The 9,866-nt window shown below is 47.5% G+C and overlaps 2 protein-coding genes across 2 annotated transcripts; one reads left to right on the forward strand and one right to left on the reverse strand.

Annotated features, from left to right (window-relative positions):
- Nucleotides 1–223: 223 nt before the first annotated feature.
- Nucleotides 224–4,432, reverse strand: AVPI1 (arginine vasopressin induced 1). The gene is made up of 3 exons (XM_083505777.1): nucleotides 4,213–4,432; nucleotides 2,414–2,774; nucleotides 224–680 (listed from the first exon to the last, which is right to left on the reverse strand). Exons 1-3 carry the CDS (start codon nucleotides 4,325–4,327, stop codon nucleotides 518–520), a joined length of 639 nt encoding a protein of 212 aa, XP_083361903.1. The 5' UTR covers nucleotides 4,328–4,432; the 3' UTR covers nucleotides 224–517.
- A 2,353-nt stretch (nucleotides 4,433–6,785) lies between these two features.
- MARVELD1 (MARVEL domain containing 1) lies at nucleotides 6,786–9,866 on the forward strand. The gene has a single exon (XM_083505778.1). The coding sequence runs from the start codon at nucleotides 6,931–6,933 to the stop codon at nucleotides 7,453–7,455; it is 525 nt and encodes a 174-aa protein (XP_083361904.1). The 5' UTR covers nucleotides 6,786–6,930; the 3' UTR covers nucleotides 7,456–9,866.

The following is a 9,866-nucleotide window of genomic DNA, read 5'->3' on the forward strand; positions in this document are numbered from 1 at the left end:
AGCTACTTACATGAAGGTGCCACATAGTTTTCATGCAGCTGGGGCAGCCTGCCTCCAAATACAAATTACTGAGTGGGAGCCAACCAGAAAGCTGTTACCTTCATGCAGCCTCCTTGTGGACTTCTCAGAAGCATCTGATTATGCAAAATGCGGTGCTGAACTAGAGACATTGGTGCAATTCAAGCAATTACTACTTGCATTCACAAAGTGCTTTCATAGAGGAGACTGTATAATAAGCTTTATTAAATATGACCGGGTACATTCAGTCTGTAGTGTTTGTGCTTCGTGATAGCCAGATGTGGTCAAGTCTGAGAACCAGAACAGGTAGTGCTTGAAAGAGGAGGGTTGGTTTCAAGTTTCTCCGCCATTTTTGCCAGTGTGAAGCACAGAGGATATTATACGAAAACATTTTACTATGAGAGAAGTGCATCTTCCATACGAACCCCCCTTGGGTTCAGGCTACCCTTGTTCCGTACAGTGACATTTAACTACAACTGCTGCCATCAGGTTCAGTTGCTCACCGGCGGAGCTGGTGCAGGTAGTCTGCAGTTCCCATTCCACTTTTTTTCTTCTTGTAGTGGGAAGCAGTATAGTGGCTGGTTTGATCAGCTGCATCTATCTCCTTATTGCTGTTGCTGCAGCCATCAACATCAGCACATGATGTGGTGCGGTCTTCAATCCTATAGGAGAACAAAGGCACCCATTAAGAAATGGAGTAGTATGTTATCTCTTCTGGAGAAGTAAGCAATATGTACAGGCAATAAGAAGAGAATTGCCATGGTGTCTTTCTACAAGTAAAGGAGGAAAGAATTTACAGGTGTGGCTACTCTTGCAGTTGAAAGTTATCTTGCTAGTTTGTGAGAAGCACACTTGCTCTCCTTTTCCTCTAGATCAGCAGTAGTGCCCAATTCTCAGCCCCAGCCATATGAGCAACGATCAGAGGTGAAGAAAGCTATAAAGTGGTACCTTGGGTTACATACGCTTCAGGTTACAGACTCCGCTAACCCAGAAATAGTACCTTGGGTTAAGAACTTTGCTTCAGGATGAGAACAGAAATCGTGCTCCAGTGGCAGCAGGAGGCCCCATTAGCTAAAGTGGTGCTTCAGGTTAAGAATGGACCTCCAGAACGAATTAAGTACTTAACCCGAGGTACCACTGTAGTCTAGCAACATCTGGTTGGCCACAGGTTCCCAAACCCTGCTGATCTAGCTGTCTTTGTATCCTCCATGTTTAAAAAAATTAAAATTCTGTTCAAAGGGAGAATAAATTGTGTGAACTGTACAAATAATGCAAATGAATTACATTTACATGTTTACTTGCTCTGCATACATAAATTCTGCTTCTATTAATGATGAGTAGAGGGCAGGAACTAGAGAAAGCTTTGCCCCTCTGGTTTCTGAAACTTCACATTACCCACATACTTTTGCATCTATATTTTCAGCTGTAACAGCTACAACTTGCATTACCTGAAAGCTGAGGTTGGTAAGAGGCTAAACTCTGTACCTGTCAGCAGATTCTGTTTACATGCTATGCCTGAGTACAATACAAAGTACCTTTGCTCCAGTTTTGAACACACTGCAATATAACCAATGAACACAGTTTTAAGCAAAGGATCCTCTAAGTCGTGGCTTTATTAAGAGACTACTGTTGATGACGTATGGCCATAACTATTTTACATCTGCACAACAGCATTAGGAGCAGGTAACACCAGCTGCTTAGGAAGAGCTCTGAGGCTGAGGCTGAATTCACACTATAAAGTGGAATCATAGTGCTTTAAATGTAAACAGTCATGTCTTCCCCCCAAAAAATTATAGGAACTACACTTTACTAAGGATGCTGAGAGTTGTAAGGAAGTCCCTGTGTTCCCCCCCAGAGCAGTTTAACAAGCAATCCCTTGTCACAGGGAACTCCTGAAAACTATAGTTCTGTAAAGGGAACAGGGACCTCTAACAACTCTCAGCATCCTTAAACTACAACTCCCAGAATTCTTTGGTGGAAAGAATTTTAATAGGTGGAAAGAATTTTAATATTTAATGGGGTGTGAATGTGACCTGACCTGACCTGAAGTACAGCAGCTGGTCAAAAGTATACAAACCAGCAATTTATAGAATACATCTGTAAAGGTGGGTAGGTAGGAAGTTACTGGTTTTAGGTAGAGATATTCTGCTTACTCCAGGAGTTGAGAACCTGAAGTCCTCCAGATGTTGCTGAAGAAAACCCGTTATCTCTTACCATTGGCCATGCTAGCTAAGACAAATGGAAGTTAAGACTCCAATGAGATTTGAAGGGCCATCGCTGGCCTACAACCTGCTGTTGGAGAAACAGCAGGGGAGAGGGGATCTTTGTGGTTTTATTGTTAGATGGTGAGTGCAAGAGCTGTAGAAGCAGGGCGGCATTAACATGGAGACCATACCGTAAGCGGCTGAAGTGTTGAAGCTCTAGGAGTCTGGTGGCACCACTCATTTCTGAAGGAGGTCTCAGGTGTGATCTCAGCCTCAGCTTTCTCTGCCTCCTTCGGAGCTGTTGCAAGGCGTGAGCAATGCACCGGCTCCCTGCACATTCCCAGACCAGCTGGGCCCTCTCCTCGGCTTGGGCATCCCCACTGCTGTGGAAGAGGCGGCGCAACTGCAACAGCCCCACCCCCTGAAAGATGTTGGCAGATGCTCTCTTGCGAGTGCAGGCTTTGGGGGTCTGATGCTGTGGCAAGTCACAGGCAATAGAGGCTGGGGTTCCCATGATGCTAGGGTCCCTCCACTCTGTAGCTGAAGGTGGTTCTGTGAAAGAGAGAGGAAATAGGGTGAAACAGCAGAATGACTAATCCTGCCAGCCACTGCTATTCCCCGGCCACCCTCAACTTCACCTATGCCAGCCTAGCACCTATGCCTGCCTAGACACAACCTTTCCACAGCCATGCCTCAAGGCATCCATCCTTTTTGCCAACCCAACTTATCTGCCGCCACCTCCTACAGAACAAAACTGGTTCCTTCCCCACTGAAGGAATTGGGATTCCTATTCTGCAGCCGACTCCTGGCCCTTGGGGGATGTGTAGGCCATCAGAAAGAGAGCACCTCCATTTTTCTAAGCAAGCCTCTGAGCTCCCCCAACACCATCCAGATGGTGGTTTAATTCTCTGGCAGCAGAGTATTAAGCCAGGCCTCTGCTTGCTCAGTACAGGTGTGCTCAAGTTGGGAGGAGCTACATACCAGAAAACAGCTCCAGGCTAAAAGCCGGTTTGCATGCACGGAAATTCCACAGAAGCTGGGACGAGTGCCAGGGTGGGGCCATATGGGGCAACAGCTCACATTCTTGCACTCAAGCAGAAGGGCTGGCATTTGTCTTCTCCCAGCAGCCTCCCATGCCTTGATGTCTCTTATGGTAGAGAAAGCCTAGGGACAGCAGTTAATTCCCAAAGAGAGCCTGATGACCCACATGCCCAAATGAGCTACAGGTTAACTCTGGAAAGCTTAGACGATGCAAGCTAACCCGGCAGTGTCCACTCCTCACAGCTGGAGCCTCGCTTGCCAAATGATCCCAATGAATTATGGTGTTCAAGCCATGAGATGGGCATGCGGGAGCCGAAGAGACGAGCCAATACGTCAGTTCCCGGGAGCTAAGGGTGCACTTTTTTATCGCCCCGAAAATGGCATTATACATACGCAGCATGCATATTTGTCCCTCAGCCCGGTTGCTGTGCAGGAACCGATATTGGGACTGGATGGAAAGAGAGAGCTGATGTTGACTTGAACCACGGGGAGACGCAAAATTGAATCTCCGTGCTCAGCAAAGAGATAACTGCGTGACAACGGGCCAGGGTCTCAGCCTATGCTACCTTACTGGGATGTTGGGAGGATAATTCCCAAGTATGCACCCCTCAGCTCGTTTGCATTACAGTATTATTATGCCCAAATAATAATTCACGCGGGGCCCTGGGAGATCTAGGGCAAGTTACACTGTCCATTTAACCTTCCCCACGGAGTCGTTCTGAACTTCTTCGAGCAAAAGCATGATGTCAAGGGAACAAAAAGGAGCCCAGCAAAAAATTATTCTGGTTTGTGCTGCCCGAGATACTGGCAAGGATTGTTCCCTCTCCAGCCGAGCGAGGAACCACGTCCCTTCCCCCACTCGGGGGAATCTGGCATTTTACAGCAACAGATCGAGGCCGGTGCCCAGACCTGAGTGGATTCGGGCTCCTCAGACAGGTAAGTCACAGACCTGGCGGCTGCTGTCGTCCTTGAGGCCACGGGTCTCTCGAAGGCTCCTGGAGACCCGCCAGGGCGGGCGGTTCCCCTGCTCTCGCCTTGCCTCTCCCCAAGCCGATTCCCGTCATTCGCAGGCTCACGCGGCGAAGATTCCTTTGTCCATTGAAGAGCGCAGGCAACCTGCATCTCAGCCAATCGGCTTCATCTGCCTCTTAACTCCAAGGTTCTAAATCCGAACTCCGAAGATAACCAAGGCAGCCAATCGGGTGGGGGGGAGGCGGGGCTCCGCTGTCCCTGCTGGTAACGCGTGGCAGGCGGCTTCTTGACGTCACTGGGAAGGGCGTTAGCCTGCAAGGAGAAAGAGGGGCGTTGCTTTTTCCTGCTGTGGTTGACTGACAGGGACGGCGGGGTGTGTTTGTGTGTTTTGTCCACAGGCATAGAGGCGTCTGCCTTTCCTTAGTCTGAACCTAATTCCAGCAAAGAGTTAATTGGCCCTCTGAGAAACCCGATCGTGCCATGTCGCCGGCGTGGAAGCTTAATCTTCATCCTATCCTCTCCCCAGCCCCACTTTATTTTCTGCTTGTTTTCCTTCAGTGGCTCGCGCCGAATTCTCTCTTTGCAAATAAAGGGTCAGGACGGAGTATCTGGTTCTGGCAGGGCAGGGAGTGGAGGTCCGCAGGGGAGCGAAGCACGATCGGCCTCCCTGACAGCAACCTGAAAAATAGGACTTGCTGTTGGAAAGGATCGCTAGCCTGACCCCGTAACGTCTGGCTTCTCAGACCACTTCAGCAACCTGCTCGCCTTTGCCTGTCAGGGCAATTACGGGCCTGCCTGGCAAGGCAGCAGGCGAAAAAGGGTTTGCAGCGTGCCCATGGGCGTAGCCAGGATTTTTGTAGGGGGGAGTAGAACCTAAGTTAGCTAGGTATTTTTATTGATTGGGGGGGGGGAGCTGCTCTTCCCTGCCCCCCCCCGCTACGCCCGGGAACGTGCCTATTCCGCTCTACTGAGCCACGCAAAGTAGTCGCAGCCAGACACGTGCTAAGGGTCGACGTGGAGGGAAGGCTCGAGCTCCCCAGCCAGCTCCTGCCGCGTGCCAGGAAGCCAGAACCCTCAGGCATGAATTTTTGCCGCCGTGTTCCCTGGGAAGTATGTAGAAAGATGCCATGAGATTTGACTTGTCCTTTGATCCCCAAGAAGACGCACACTGAGATGTAATTTTGCAAACTTGCCATAGAGAAAAAAGGGATCCGGGTTAAATGAATGCCCTGTTTTCATTTAGACCTCTGCACCCCTTTTCCAGGGACAGTCGCATCCACTCAGGATACAATGTCACATGGGAAAATTGCACAAGTGTGTATCTTGCTGTAGTTCCAAGCCGAAGAATGCGTCAGCACAAGCAAGAGCTTCCAAATGTGCGATAGTGGAAAAAGACATATTTAAATGAATTTTGAAAAAAACAACTGAGTGCAATGTAAACTTTTTCCTGGAGAATACCATGTGAGAAGTGGTGCTGTGAAACTTAAAATCCTGCGTGTCACACAGAAATCATCGCCTGCAGCATCTTATGAAAGTCAAGAGACCCACTAAGATCAAAATTAGAGTGATTTCAATAATGGATCCTTTATATGTGAGTTGACAACCTTCCTTTTGGAACATTCAACCCTGCTAGAGACAAGCTGGTTTGAACCTGTTTAGGAGGTCTTGACTTATTGATTCATTCATGTACGACATATCTTGGTCACCTATTCATCCTGTCCTCTGGGCAGCTCACAGCAGTTTTAAAATAAAGCCATGTCTCTAAAGACAGAGAGTGAAGTTTACAGACACAGGCACCAGATAAGGAAACAGCTTATCCATTTAAAGCCTCCTCAGTTTTTTATTTTTATATTCACAAGTTAAATCAGAAGTGTGAAAAGAAATACAACTGGTTTTTTTCCCTAGTCTCATCTGCCTCTTTAGAACATAGAAAGAAAATTGACCTGAGTTCTGACATCCAAGATAAGAGCAGGCTGGAGTTTTTTTGCACCATCTAGTGGTGCTGGCCAGGATCTGGGCTACCAGGAGAGTCAATACAATGCAAAGTTTTGAGGCTGTGTATGTGCCATACACTTCAAGCACTTTACCCCCTTCTGAATCCTGGGAACTGGCTGAGAATGGGAAGTAAGGATCCTGAGAATTGTAGCTCTGTGAGGGACAAACTATAGTTCCCAATCACCTTATGGGGGGATGGGGACGGAAATGTGCTTTAAATGTATGGTGTGCTTTAAATGCATGATGCCTGTGCAGCCAGTGTGCCCAAACCCATCTCCTGCAAGGGAGAGGCAAAACTCTGTGCCTGCAGGGCCCACATGCTGAGGCAACCTTTCTGCTTAGGAAGAACTGTTGGCTGAAGCAGTACATAGTGTGTAGCTGAGGAAACTGTGATGCTAAAGCAGCCAGTTTTAATGGGTGTTTTGAGAGAGCTCTCGGCTTGGGACTGCAGGGGCGTGAAGGAGAGAGGAGTTAGCAGAAGGATGGAGAAAGAACCACCCAGAGAAGAGGAGGGGCAAGGGGGGAACAGGGAGGGACAGAGCCGGGAAGCTGAGAGGCCCCTGCACAGGAAAGTCCATTGAGCTGCAGATGTTTGGCAGCTGCAGACAGAGGAAGTGCCTGAGAGGGGGGTGAAGTTCGCTGGGCTCCAGAAGGCAGAACTGGACGGGACAGAAGCGCCTGGAGGCCGCAGTCTTGCAGCATGGCTCTTCCACCACCTCCGTCCTCCCCTCCACCGCCTTGCCCGCAGTCGAGAGAGACTCTGAGTCTGAACAGGCCCTTCTTGAGAAGTCTGCTGGGAGTGCTGCGCATTGCCCAGCTGCTGACGGGGGCTGTCTGCTGGGTGACTTTAGCAGCGCACAAGTATGAAGGAGCCACCTACTTTGCGGTCTTTGCAGCGGTCCTGTTGTGGTTGCTCACCTTGGCGCTCTTTGGGCTCAGCCTGCTGGGCCGCTGGTCTCTGGTGCCGGTGCTGGGGACCCGCTGGCTTATGACGAACCTAATGCATGATCTGTTGCTTGGGGTTATTCTCTCTGCAGCTGCTGCAGGCATCCTGAGCCAGAAGACACAGAGTTTCAGCTACTGCAACCTGCCAGGCTACATGTGGCCCTGCAGTTACAAAGCCTACCTGACTGCTGCCGTCTTTGCAGGTATCACTGCCTTCTTTTACCTAATTTCAGGACTCTATTGCCTGGTACGACATTTCCAGGGGCACAAGGATATCTGAGAGATGCAAGAAGGTAGGCTGATGGGCAGGGATGGACAGACCCTTATTCAACCAGATGGACAAGCCTTGTACACATACAGACCCCACAGACTGCTCCTTGTTCCAGATTCATCGTTGCCTTCCTGATGGAGAGAAGAAAACTTCAATAGACTTTATTGGGAGAGGGGGAATAATCCCCTATGTCCATGGTACTGATGGATGCTCTATACCCTTCATCAACGGATGGACGCATGCTTTCATGACCCAGAAGCTAGAAATGGTATATCCTTCAGATTAAACGTGGGAGCCAGATTGTGGGTCTTCCCCGTTTCTTTTCTTCCTTCACTTGGCAGGTGGGTCTCTGGGGGTCCAGAAAGGTTTGGCCTGGTCTATGATTCCAGAATATGTGGTTGACATAAGGTGCCCTGGAAGCCCTTGATCATTCAGTGTTATTCATAATCCTTATAGGAGCAGATTTAATTTAGTTTGTAGTGTTTGTCCATATGTTTTTATGCCATATACATAAGATCTCATCCTCTCACATTTAATTAATGTTTAGTAATACTGAATATCCACCCTTTAGGGTGCTCTGTTGGTATATTATTAATATTATCCCATTTCAGAACTTATATAAGCATAAGCTTAGAAACCACCCCCAAAAGCTTCCATTGCATTCTTTTCTTCCTCCATAGCATTCTGTTTTTAATCAGATATTTATAAATGATGGTTCTTAGTAACTTTTTCTATTTTAGATATGACCCTGATTGTGGACATTGTGACATTTATAGCATAGCATAACTCCAGTAACCAGTTTTTACTTTTTAAAAATGGATGTGTTGAGGCTCATGTCTTTTGGATATTTGCACTCCCTAGCCTGTATTTCCTAAATGTGGGGCATTGGCTTTGCTGATTAAAGCAAGAGGCACATTCTCTTTGCTTTTGCTCAGATGAAGTTTCTTTGTTCTTACTATTAGATATGTAAGCTAAATACTGACACCAACAATGGGATCCAGAGCTGAGCTCATGAGTCCATTTCTGAGGCCTGGCAATCCCTAGCTCAAATTACACACACTGTGCCCATAAATGTCACTCTTGTAACTTCCTGAATTAATTAATGCTTCAGTTCCTTGAAATCTTCTTGAGCCATTGCCTCATATTTGAGCAAGCCACCCCACACACCAATTGGTCATAAATAATAGGAAACATTGGAGAGTTCTGCAACAGGTTATGTAGTGATGGAACAAAAGAGGCCAGAGAGCAGGGCCCTCTCACAGAAATTGGAGTGAGGTGCTGGTCATCATCTGAGGCCAGGATTGAAATCCAGGTGGATCATAGATGTGAATCTACCCAGTGTGGCTCTATATGAGGTTGGGGCCAAACCTTGATATTTGGTATCTTTAGGAGGCAAGTACTTGGATATTACCATAGTTCTGTGATCTGCAAAGACTTCCTAAAGATACCCAAATTCAGGTTCCTGCTGAAGAAGACTAATAGTGTGTGAGTGAGAGAGAGCTACCAGATTCCAGACTGTTCTTAGCCCCTTTTATGGCAGGGTCTGTATCCTCCTGCTCCCATCATATTCCAGAGAAGGAGGCATATTTTATTCTGCATGAAACATCAAGATAAATCCTACCCTGGATGGGAGAAAGAATTGAAAGAGAACCCCAGGGTAAAAATTTGCAGACAGGCACTGCAGCTGAATGGTCGACCATGGAGGAAATGTAATTACTGCAAAAGCTGGCTCTGGGCCGGAAAAGGGGAGGAAAATATTCCTATGGCAACTGTGAAGAGAAACAGTTACATCACATGGAAGACTTCTAACAGGGTCAGGGTGCAGAGTGCCCGAATTCCCCGTGCTTAGAAGGGAAACAGGATCCAGTGCTGTCGGGTACTACTCCCGCATGTCTCATGACTTTACATGAAATATAAGAATGTGACAGCACTAACCATACAAACCTTGGAACTAGGATCAACCCCCAGTTGCTACCATGTAAACTGAAGGTTTCATCATGCTCACGGATTGTCACACATTGGATTTCACCACCACTGGATTTCTGTCTCTGAAATATAGAAGTGCCTTGGATAAGAGACCCCTGCACCCCTTTGACTTCTACTGTTTGTCTAATTGTGCTAAACTCCCAGAGCAGCTACCACAGCTATCTTTTGCTAAGATGCTACATCTAATGTGCCTATATATCCCTACCTTTTTTCAAATGGTAGGAATAGGATCATTCTTGTTGGAGCCTCTTTTCCCTGTGATAAATGGACCCTATTCCAGCAACACCAAATGAAAAAGCCCACTTCAAGCATGCTTAAGAAATCATATCTCAGAGTGGACCGCAGGAGTTTCCAAAAAACCCTTGGTCTCCAACCTCTGGACATTCCTGACTTTCTTCCTTCTATTCTACATGTAATAAAAACCTTGCTCCCCA

Source organism: Podarcis liolepis, assembly GCF_965112155.1.
Source record: "Podarcis liolepis genome assembly, chromosome: 5".
NCBI classification, from domain to species: domain Eukaryota; kingdom Metazoa; phylum Chordata; class Lepidosauria; order Squamata; family Lacertidae; genus Podarcis; species Podarcis liolepis.